Here is a 12089-nt window from a genome sequence, read left to right as displayed (position 1 = left end):
ATAAAGATGAGTTAAGATCTGTGAAACACAGGGTACACCATGCTTAGTAAATATGAATCAGGGTTAGGGACAAGAGTTATTTGTGCCGTAGTGTTCTGGCGCAGGAGACATGTACAAGTGAGTGGGCATCGTCCTGGAGTCTGTGTAATTAATGCTGCCTGGGGAGGAGCGTGTGTGCTCAAGACACCGTCTGGGACGCCTTACATAATGTCAGCTTTAGGCAGAGTGCCTGTCATTGGCGCAGCTCCGAAAATACACATACACACGAGCATGCCCGCGAGGCGGGGCCGCAGGGGGTGCGGGCTGCGTGGCCCACGCCGCCTGTCCGCTCGGGCCCCCGGGTGCGAGACCGGGTCCCTGCGTGTCGCCGACACACGCGCACACCAACACTAGCCCCGCTTCGACGTGCGTGTCATGGCTTAAAAATAGATGCTAATCCGTCAACCGGTCTGCCAAGCCAGACCGAGGCGGCGGCGGAGTCATGGCCGTGGGGCTGCCTGCGCCTGCGATCCGCCTCGGGGACTGAGACCCGCGCCGCCTCCCGAGGTAGCGGGGCCGCGGCGGGTGGGCTAGGCGCCGGGGATCGGGGCTGGGGGGCGCCGGGCGGGGGACGGGGGCCGCTGAAAAGGGGCCTGGGAGCCCGCCGGCGGGGCCCTGCCGGGGCTCCCTCCCTCCGCGCCTGGCTGTCTCGGTTGGCGAGGGCTGGGCGACAGCCATGAACCTGTTACAACCACAGCAGAGGGAGGGAGGCGGGGGGCCGCAGACCGGGGCCCCCGGAAGCTGGCGGATGGGGTCGGAGCGTGTCCAGGGACGGAATGCGGAGAAAGCGAGTGCCACGGAGCTCCGGCTACACCTGGGCTGCTTCCCGCTTTCTTTCCACCGTTCAGCATCACACAGGCAGCAGCATTCTGTTCCCAGAAAAGGTTGTTTGGGAGCCAAGTGGTGAGGTCTTTAGGCCTGCGGAGCGAAAGTCGATGATGATAATTGGTGATGCTGATGATGAAGATGTCGATTCTGGCGGTGATGACAGTGATAGGGTGGTGGGAACGATGGGCTTGAGGGTGACAGCGCTGATGGAGGTGGCCGTGACGGCTACAGGGTTCTCTTTCTACACTCCTTCCGATCAGCCATTGGGGGGAAAAATCTCTCTTCCTAAACAACCCCTCAACAGCCTAAGATCCAGCCTCCCCTCGCCAGTCTTGATCCTAAGACCCCTGCTTCTTATGCCTTGTGAGTGCTAGAGCTCTCCTGGCCCTGGGGGGGACAGGGGGATTGGGGAAAACCGGGCCCCTGTTGAGACTGTGGGGGAGGGGTGGGGGGTGAGGTGGGGGCAGGGCGAAGATGGCCTCTCACTGGGGACCTTGCCTTGAGTCCCTGGGGCAGATAGACAGGAAAAGCAGTGGGAGGGAAATTCTTCAGAGCGGCCCACCTTTGCTGAGGGCCAGGATCACCATAAGAGAGGAGGAGGGGTTGGAAGACGAGATAAGAGGCGCTGGAGTAGGGGGCTGTTGCTACAATCCCCCCTGCCTGCAGCTCCCGGGACAGGTCTCAAAGGCTGGCCCTTCCCAGCTCCACAGCTCAGTGCGTGGTCCCACTGTTCAGAGAGTCAGGCACATCTTCTCGGGCCCTTCACTGAGGACCCCCGTGTGCTAAATAGGGTCACTTGACTTCACCAGCAACACAGGCACTGATTCCACACTCTGAGCCCCTGGGCCAGGCAGGAGCCCCCATTTCTTCCCTTTCCTCCCTCCTCCAGCCCCTCACCCTCTGCCTCTCCCCACCCACACCCACCCACCCACCCACACACACACACACACACACACACACACACACAGTACTCCAGCCCTGCCTGGACCCAGAGAGATGAGGTTTAATCAGTGATACCTGTCATGTTGACCAAGGGAGGCTGCTTTGCCTGTGGCGCACAGATAACTGGCGCTTCCTTCCATGAACCTGGGTCTTCAGCGAGTGTTTTTCAAAAACTTCAGCTTCCACTTTACTACTCTTCCCCACGTGCCCCATGCCCCCAGCTGGACTTCTCAGAGCAGGCTGAGGGCTGAGGCGGCAGGAGGGCAGGAAGGGGTTAAAGCAGCCCATCTCCACCAGCACCCCACCCCTGAGGCCGGCGGGGCTGTGTCACGGCCCCAGCTGCTGCTGGCTTCAGACCAACTCCTTCTGGATGGATCCAGAACCTCCCCCCAAACCCCCTCCCAGCTCCCCAGCCTGTCTGCTTGCAGCCCCAGGCAGATGAGACCCAGACGCGGGCTGGCAAGGCTTCCAACACTGGGCCCTGCCACCCAGATGCCAAATGTGTGTGTGTGTGTGTGTGTGTGTGTGTGTGTGTTGACTGTGTGTGCGGAGTGGGGGCGGGGTGGTGGAGCAGACGCCCAGCAGCTGGGCCGCTCCCTCCGCCCGTAAACAAGAACATGTGACGCTCCCACCTCCTTGCCTGGCGGAGCCAAAGAGCAGGGCGACAGGAGCTGCTGCTGCTCAAAGGAGACGACCGTCCAGAGCTCCTGCCAGACTTCACCGTCCTCCCCCAGAACCTTCTCCCCGGGGACGGAAAGGGACCCCGCCGCCCCGGACCCGCTCAGGCGTCACTCACACCCCCGCCTCTGCCGGCAGCTGCCACCTGGACACCCGCCCCGCCTCACCTCGCGCACCCCGGGGGCTGCCAGGCCTCCTGCCACCTCTAAGATGTGTCCCGGCAACTGGCTCTGGGCTTCGGTGACATTCATGGCCCGCTTCTCCCGGAGCGGCTCGAGGTCTCCCGTCCGCGTGAGAGGCGCCATGGAGGAGCCGCCCGCCGTCCAGCACCCCTTCCTCAACGTCTTCGAGTTGGAGAGGCTGCTCTACACGGGCAAGACCGCCTGTAACCACGCCGACGAGGTCTGGCCAGGCCTCTACCTCGGAGACCAGTAGGTACCGGGCAGACTGGGGCCACGGCTGTGTGTGTGTGTGCGTGTGTGTGTGTGTGCAAGAAGAAAGGAGAAGAGTGGCAGAGAGGCGTGGAGTTGTGCTGTTGGTTCCACATTGAGGATGGAAGGGAGGGGGCACCTGGGTAGAGTGGAGGCTGGAGGGTTGGGGAGGGTGGAGAGGATTACCTACGTGCTAAGTCACTTCAGTCGAGTTGGACTCTGCGACCCCATGAACTGTAGCCCACAAGGCTCCTCTGTCCATGGGATTCTCCAGGCAAGAATGCTGGAGTGGAAAAAAAAAAAAAAAGAATGCTGGAGTGGGTTGCCATGCCCTCCTCCAGGGGATCTTCCCAGCCCAAGAATCGAACCCACATCTCTTAGGTGGGACAGGATTACTGATAGACCCAATTCTGGACAGACAGGCTCTGTTCAAGTAATCATGTCATTCATTTAGCACAGTGCCTTAGCATTTTCATATGCCAGTGCTGTGGGCTGGACATCATAGATGACTTATCTGACCTTCCATCTTTGTGCCCTGAAAAAAAGCTATCACTGGGGCCAGGAAAAGTGGGTGGTAAGGCGAGGGGTGCCCCAGGTGACATTAATGGTAAAGAACCTGCCAGGCAACGCAAAACATGTAAGAGACATGGGTTCGATCCCTGGGTCAGAAAGATCCCCTGGAGGAGGGCATGGCAGCCCACTTCAGTATTCTTGCCTGGAGAAGCCCATGGACAGAGGAGCCTGGTGGGTTACAGTCCACAGGGTCACAAAGAGTTGGACTAAAGCGACTTAGCACATGTAACAAAAAGGGGAGGGGTGGACCAAGCCAAGCCACAGAGTATGCAGAGGCTCTGCCAGATGGGGGCGACAGAGAGATGGGAGTCAAAGAGAAAGGAGGCCCTACAGGTCTTTTCCGAGAGCTTTAGAGCCTACAAGGAGTTTTCACAGGCTTTTTCTCTTCTTAATCTTCACGATAGCCTTGTGAGGTAGGTACCACTATCCCCAGGTTACACAAGAGGAATTGGAAGCTCAGAGAAGCTGGGTCTGGCCCAAGGTCCCACAGGTCGTAAGTAGCAGAGCCCAGGACTTAAGAGGTTCAAGTTCAGGGTGTTTTCTGCTCCAGGAGTTGGCACTAGACAGGGCATTCGATATGACCCTGTTGGCATGAGCTGAGGGCTGTGAACCACAGAAACCCCTGCAGGTGACATCCACAGGGTAACCATGGGCTTGGAGTAACTGGCAAAACACAAGAAGATTCTGGGCATCAGAGAGAGTCTAAACGGGAAAGGGACTTCCTGTCCAGTGTTTAGGACTCCCTGCTTTCACTTCAGTGTGCACAGGTTCGATCCCTGGTCGAGGAACTAAGATCCTGCAGGCCTCGTGGGACATCCAGAAAAAAAAGAAAAAGTTTTACAAAAATAAAAATAAAGTAATGGGGGAGTGGTGAGAACCATAGCAATTCAAGGTTACCAGGTTAAATGTGAGCTGCTCCAACAAGCCGTCCAGTGTCCAGATCCTCCCTGCCATGTCCAGACCCATCCACTGATCTCTCTCTACCTGAAAGCCCTGGTGTGAAGAAAACCCCTCTCTCCCAAGACGCCCCAATCTTTCTCCAGCTAGATTCCACCGTTGGCAGGTACTTCCTTCCATGAAGTACAAACCCTGTTGATCTTTCTCACGGATCAAGTATCAATATAATCCTGCGGCCTCCGAGCATCTTTGAACATGTTATCAGGGCTGTGGTTTGCCTGTCTGTCCGTCTTCTCTCCCCCAGGCCAAAAATCTCCCCAGGACTCCCCAGGTTTGCACCAGGACAAGACTCAGAGTCATTGCACATCCCAGGTCCTCAGGAAGTGAAGGGAAGGCCTGGAGCCAGTGATGTTGGCCTGGCGGTGATCAGAGTACCGACTGGGGTGTCTGGTCCCACCACCCAGCCTCACTCCCTCTAACCTCCGCTCCTCAATGCAGGGAAATAGCCAACAACCACCGGGAGCTGCGTCGCCTGGGCATCACGCACGTCCTCAACGCCTCTCACAGCCGGTGGCGAGGGACGCCCGAAGCCTACGAGGGGCTGGGCATCCGCTACCTGGGTGTCGAGGCCCACGACTCGCCGGCCTTCGACATGAGCGTCCACTTCCAGGCAGCCGCTGACTTCATCCACCGGGCGCTGAGCCAGCCAGGAGGTAGGAAGGGAGGGGAGTGAGGTGGAGGGGTGGACCCACAGACACTGAGTTAGACTAAAGCCCAGGGCTCTGGGTGTAGAGAAAGAAAGAGACTTGAATGATGTAATAAGATGCTCAGGAAAGAAAACTCTTCTCTCAACCATCTTTTCAATGCAATCCTTAAAAAGAAGAAAATAATCCCAAATGTCAGGAGAGTGGCAGATTGCTCCTGGGTGGGAAGATTATGGGAGATATATTTTTTAATTGTTGCCTTCTTTACATATTTCTAGACTTTCTAATGATTCTTGCTTTGCCTGTCTTGCTTTAGTGATCAGAAAATATATAAATATATATTTGAAATATAAAACTATTTTATTTTTAAAGTAAAGAGGATTTTATTTTAAAAATATAAGATGTATTGGGACTTCCCCAGTGGCCTGAGACTTTACTTTTCCAATGCAGGGGTGTGGGTTCAATCCTCAGTTGGAGAACTAAGATTCCCACATGCTGTTCATTGCAGCGAAAAAACAAGAAAAGATTTTTTAAAATAGGAAAAAATATATACTGATCACCCACACACACACCCCTCCCCCCAGAATGGACGGGAGCCTGAGGAAGGGCCAGGTTAGACACAAAGGATTTTCCATGAATGCACTCAGCGAGCTTCAAGCAGAAACTCTACTTGGTACAAAGCTCAGTTTTGCATTAATCTTGAGTCTCTCCCTTCAAGCTCTTTTTTTTTCACACTCTATGTTAGTTATGTTTTAAATATTTATTTATTTATTTGGCTGTTCTGGGTCTTAACTGTGGCATGCAGGATCTAGTTCCCTGATCAGGTCTTGAACCGGGGCCCCGTGCATTGGGAGCTTGGAGTCTTAGCTGCTGGACCATCAAGCACGTCCCTCTTCGAGCCTATTTTGGGTTTATAGATGCTGAACTGCTGCAGGTTTTCTGTGTCTTCCCATCTGTGTGCCCCCGTTTGCTGGGATTCAGATTCTTACCATCTCCCCATCTGTGCCTCCGAGCACCTCTGCTTACCTGTCTTCCTCCTCACCTGCCCCCAGCCTCCTCCAGCCCAGCGCACGGCCCCCCAGCCGCCTCTCTCCGTCTGTCTGTGTTCACAGGGAGGATCCTGGTGCACTGCGCCGTGGGAGTGAGCCGCTCGGCCACCCTGGTGCTGGCCTACCTCATGCTGTACCACCGCCTCACCCTCGTGGAGGCCATCAAGAAAGTCAAGGACCACCGAGGCATCATCCCCAACCGGGGCTTCCTGAGGCAGCTCCTGGCCTTGGACCGCAGGCTGCGGCAGGGGCTGGAGGCATGAGGGAGGGAGGTCAGGCCAGGCCTGTGGGTCCCTGGATCCCAGCTGGACAGCGGAGGCCCAGGGGACAGGTGGTGGGGAGACCGAATGAACCCATTCTCTCCTTAGAGGGCTGGGACATGGCCCCAGACCACAGCTGCTATCTACTGCGAGGGGATGGGGAGGGGTTAGCTGGGCAGGGTGACAGTCACCTAGCACGGAGCTGGCCAGGGAGGGAGGCAGCTAGGGTCCTGGATTCCAGGCAGGGTGGTCCCAGAGATTCAAGGCCCCTTCCCCTCTTTGTGCTCAAGTGTTCCCCTCCCTCTCTGATACGGACCCGCTCTGCCCTGTGCCCCTGTGGGGAGAGTCAGGGAGGCAGCAGGCACGGCTGTAATGATGTCGAGTTGTGTGGGGCCAGGAGCAGAGAGACAGACGGTGATGAGACGGTGAGAAAAGCTAAGAGAGAAGCCTACAGACTTGTTACTCTAAACACGGCAGGGAGAGGTGTGGGAGGCTGGGCGCCATGCCCGTGGGTGCTGGTCGTGGCCCAAAAACGGCAGAGGTGCATGACTGCGAGTCTGTCACTGATCACTCGCTTACTGGATCCAAGCGTCTCCAGGAAAAATAAAAACGGTGAAAATGACGCGAGCCTCTTGAATCACTGACAGCTTGTCTGAGTCTGCAGCTCTCTTCCTGAGGGCAGTCCCTGGCTCCCTCTAAGGGTCATGGGCCCCCACCAGCCCTAATGCCTCCAGCGTTTCTTAAGGGGAATCATCCCTGGTGGCTCGGACAGTAAAAAATCCTCCTGCAATGCAGGAGACCAGGGTTCGATCCCTGGGTCTGGAAGATCCCCTGGAGAAGGACATGGCAACCACTCCAGTCTTCTTGCCTGGAAGATTCTATGGACAGAGGGGCCTGACAGTCCATGGGATCGCAAAGACACGACTGAGCAACTAACATTTCCAGTTTTTAAGGGAGTTTTCTCCCAAGTCCGGTTCCACATGCCAGCTGTAAGGGATATCTTGTTATTTCCATTTACATCCACACGGGGACAGCAGAGGACCAAAAAGTCAGAGTTGCAACCTGGGTTGGGACTCGACACACTGGTATCTTCGAAGCTTAAAATAGGTCTCTGTTCACAAACTCCAGTGTGTAAGAAATACTGGGGTGGTCCAAAAATCCCAAACGAGCTTTTTGGCAGACACAATATAACTTACTTTCAAAAAGGCAGCTTGCTTTCTATATCAAGTCCCCCATTCTCGTGGAAGAGCAGAATATTAATCTTAAATCAATCCCAGCCCTAAATCATGGGTTGGGTTTTTGCCTCGTGCCAAGAAATTGGAGACGAGGGGAGGGGAGGTGATGTGATTGCTTCCTCTTCTAATCTTTCCAGGTTTTCCTCTGAAGAGGGTAACATAATCCCCCTAGTAAATCTAGTCCAAAAATAGAGCGAATAGTATGGTCTTTTCTAATATTCCAACTGCCAAACTGCCAACCACCACAGCCTTCTCTCTTTTTTTTTTTTTTTCCACCACATCCTTCTTTTTAAAAGGATGTGTTTCCCAGAAATTCCCTGGCAGTCCAGTGCTTAGGACTCTGCGCTTTCACTGACAGAAGGCACAGGTTCAATCCCTGGTCAGAAAACTAAGATTCCCGTGGCCAAAACAAACAAATAAAAATGGGCGGTGTGTTCCCAGAACATCTGCATGAGTGGAAGAAGGGAATGGAATGTAAAAGGAAGTGAAAAATACAGGAGAAAAATCACTTTATATAACTTAAGCGTAGACTCTACCCCAAAGTACAGAAGACGCCTTCACAGATGAACGATTTCCACTCTCCACAGGCATAAATAAATTGCCTCTTCAATAAGTCACTTGATGATAGTTATCAAGCATTTATTGGCTTGGCCATTTTTTTTTTCTTTTTAACTGAAGCAAAGAGAGATTATTTTGATTTATTTATTGACCACACTGCAAGGCAGATGGGATTTTAGCTCCCTGACCAGGGATTGAAGCCATACCCCCTGCCTTGGAGTGTTAACCACTGGCCCACCCAGGAAGTCCCTTGCTTGGCCATTTTTGACGGTCGGGAATCATTACATGTTACTAGCTCTTGGTGTTAGAAAGCTCTCGTTTGACACTTGCATCCCATAACCACATTACAAGAGTGGGAAGATGGGGCCAAAAGATCTGACAGCTAGGACCCTTGGCCCCAGCACACAGCCATGAGGGTGTTGGTGACATTAATTTACCTCTCTTCCCCGGCTCTTCTGTCCATGGGATTTCCCAGGCGAGAATAATGGAGTGGTTGCCATTTCCAGGGGATCTTCCTGGCAGATGGATCCAACCCAGGTTTCTTAGGCCTCCTGAATTGGCAGGCAGATTCTTTTCCACTAACACCACCTAGGAAGCCATATATATACATACATATCTCCCATATATATGTATATATATGCATATATCTCCCATATATATGTATGTATAGGTATATATGTGTGTATATATGCATATGTATATATATCTCCCATATATATATGTATATATTATTATTATTTAACAAAAGCTATATTGTGGCTCTGGCCCAGGCACTCTTCTGTCTTTGCAGATATTAGGTCATTTAATCCTCATTAAAAATCGTGTGAAGTGATTTCCTTGTCAATGTGTAGAAACAAGGAAATTGAGGTTAAGTAATTTTCCTAAGGATGAAGAATTTGCCTACCAGTGCAGGAGATGCTAGAGACATGGGTTTGATCCCTGGGCCGGGAAGATCCCCTGGAGTAGGAAGTGGCAACCCACTCCAGAATTCTTGCCTGGAAAATCCCGTGGACAGTGGAGCCCCAAGGGCTGCAGGCCATGGAGGCCACGGAGCCCCAGAGAGGACTGAGTGCACGACACAGAGAGTAAGCGGCAGAGCTCAGACCCCAGCCTGGGAGCTCTGGCTCCAGCATCTGCCTGTGTGGCCATCACACTGGTGTACAGCCCTCCACCTCCTCCATTTAAGGGTACGTGTGTGTTTTGGGGACCTACAGGCGTCAAGAGACAGAAGGGAAGGGCACAGCCCGGTGACCACACAGAATCCGTTCTCCCCTCCAGGGGGGCTAAGGAGGACACCTGTCCCAGATGGGTCTCACTCACACCTGCCCAGAGTGAAGTCGCTCAGTCGTGTCCGACCCTTTGTGACTGCATGGACTGTGTAGCCTACCAGGCTTCTCCATGAATGGGATTTTCCAGGCAAGAGTACCGGAGTGGGTTGCCATGTCCTTCTCCAGGGGATCTTCCTGACCCAGGGATCGAACCCGGGTCTCCCACATTGCAGGCAGACGCTTTATCCTCTGAGCCCCCAGGGAAGCCACCACCTGCCCAAACCGGCATTAAAAGTCCAGGCTCCTGGGACTTCCCTGGTGGTCCAGTGGCTAAGACTCCACTGTCCCAATGCAGAGGGCTTGGGTTCAATCACTGGTCAGGGAACCAGATCCCATGTGCTGCAGCTAAGGATGCCACATGCCGAAACTTAGACCCAGCACAGCCAAAGAAAAAACATTAAAAAAAAAAAAAAATCCAGCCTCCTGCATCCAGTTCTCGCACAATGGACCCGTTGGACCCAAGCATAGAACTTGAAAATGAACAGGAATAAACGTGTTCTTGTTAGACACAGCCTGTTCCTCTAACCGGCAGAGCCTCCTTTCCCCCCGGGGAACTGTGACTCAAGCCTAAGTCATCATCCTCCCAGCCTGCCCCATCCAGTGTCGACTCAAACCCTTGGGGCTGGCCCCAGGGCCCTTGGCGACTCTCGGGAGAAGGAGGAATGTTTGCCTGGTCCTTCACCCTGTGACTAATCCCAGCTGAGAAGCTGCTCAGGGAGCGGCAGTGAAGAGAGCTTCTGTTTCTGCGTGCCACGGCAGCAGATGGAGCTAGAAAGCAGACTGGCAGCTGAAAATATCACTGCTGGAGAGCATGCAGCCACACCTCACTGAAGGGCCCCCTGCAAACAGATCCCTTAGAAAAAGGAAGCTTCGTGCACTGCTGGTGGGAATGTAAATTGGTGCTGCATTGGAAACCAGTATGGGAGAGCTCTTCCAAAAAATGGAACTACTGTGTGACCCAGCAATCCTACTCCTCTGTATTTACTGGGGGGAAAAATGAAAGCATTAATTTAAAAAGACACATGCAGCCCAATGCTCGTAGCAGCATTGTTCACAATAGCCAAGATATGGAGACAAACTAAGTGCCCATCAACAGATAAATAGATGAAGAGGTGGTGTGTATACCCGATGGAATGTTGTTGTTGTTTAGTCGCTAAGTCACGTCCGACTCTTTTGTGAACCCATGGACTGTAGCCTGCCAGGCCCCTCTATCCATGGGGTTTCCCAAGCAAGACTACTGGAGTGGCTTGCCATCTCCTTCCCTAGAGGATTTTCCTGACCCAGGGATCGAATCCGAGTCCCCTGCATTGCAGACAGATTCTTTACTGCTGAGCCACCAGGGAAGCCCAATTAAAAACTCAGCCATTAAAAACGAATAAAATTTTTCCATTCACAACAACATGGATGGACTTGCAAGGTATTCTGTTAAGTGAAATAAGTCGGTCAGAGACAAACAGTGTATGATATCACTTACATGGGAAATCTAAAAAATAAAGCAAAACAGTGACTATAACAATGCAGAAACAGACTCACAGATCTAGAGAACAAATTAGTGATTACCAGTGGGGAGGGGAAAGTGGAAAGGAGCACAGTAGGGCAGGGGCTAGGAGGCACAAGCTACTATATATAAAATAAGTTACAAGGATATATTGTATAGCACAAGGAATATAGCCAATGTTTTATTATAACTATAAATGGAATATAACCTTTAGAAATCGTGAACCCCTATGTTGTACACCTGAAATTTATATGATATTGTAAATCAACTATGCCTCAACTAGAAAGAAGATAGAAAAAAAAAAAAAAGAAACATATTTTAAGGAAAAGGATGCCTGAACAGAAAAAGAGTGGGCTAGATTATGCAGAAAAATAAACCCTATTTATCATAAATTTCTGTCCTCAGAACTTTTTTTTTTTTTTTTGCGGAAGAAGAAATGAGCAAACAATGGAAAAGTTTAGGGAAGAGCCCTATTGATTCTCTAAACCCCAGAATCTCTGAATATATTACCTCTATGGCAAAGGGTATTTTGCACATGTAATTAAAATCAAAACCTTGGGATCTCCCTGGTAGTCCAGGGGTTAAGAACCTGCCTGCCGATACAGCGGATATGGGTTCAATCCCCAGTCTGGGAAGGTCCCACATGCTATGAAGCAACTAAGCTTTTGTGCCACAACTACTGAGCCTGTGCTCTAGAGGCCTCCGACTGCAACAAGAGAAGTCAGAGCAACGAGAAGCCCGAGCACCAAAACTAGAGAGTAGCTGTGCTCTCCTTGCTCACCACAACTAGAGAAAGCCTGTGCGCAGCAAGGAAGACCCAGCACAGTCTTTAATTACTTCTAAAAACCCCGCAGCCTCACGGTGGGAAGATTCCACCGAAGTATCCAGTGAGGCCCGATCACATGAGTCCTTAAAAAGCACAGAACCTTTTCAAACTGAGCTGAGAGATTTGTTCTGAGGACCCATTGCTGTCTTTGAAGACAAGGATGGGAGCTGTGGTGTAAGGAATGTGGGCACTTCTAGAAGCTGGAATAGACAAGAAAATGGATTCTCTCCTAGATCCTCCAGA

At 52.4% G+C, this 12089-nt stretch overlaps 1 protein-coding gene across 1 annotated transcript; it reads left to right on the top strand.

The window, feature by feature from the left end:
* Positions 1 to 207: 207 nt before the first annotated feature.
* DUSP26 (dual specificity phosphatase 26) lies at positions 208 to 7023 on the top strand. Its single transcript, XM_040242920.1, has 4 exons — positions 208 to 546; positions 2626 to 2918; positions 4887 to 5101; positions 6205 to 7023. Exons 1-4 carry the CDS (start codon positions 430 to 432, stop codon positions 6402 to 6404), a joined length of 825 nt encoding a protein of 274 aa, XP_040098854.1. The 5' UTR covers positions 208 to 429; the 3' UTR covers positions 6405 to 7023.
* The last annotated feature ends 5066 nt before the right edge of the window (positions 7024 to 12089 follow it).

This window comes from Oryx dammah, unplaced genomic scaffold (genome assembly GCF_014754425.2).
Source record: "Oryx dammah isolate SB20612 unplaced genomic scaffold, SCBI_Odam_1.1 HiC_scaffold_7, whole genome shotgun sequence".
In the NCBI taxonomy this organism is placed as follows: domain Eukaryota; kingdom Metazoa; phylum Chordata; class Mammalia; order Artiodactyla; family Bovidae; genus Oryx; species Oryx dammah.
This window is presented reverse-complemented; position numbering and strand designations above follow the sequence as displayed.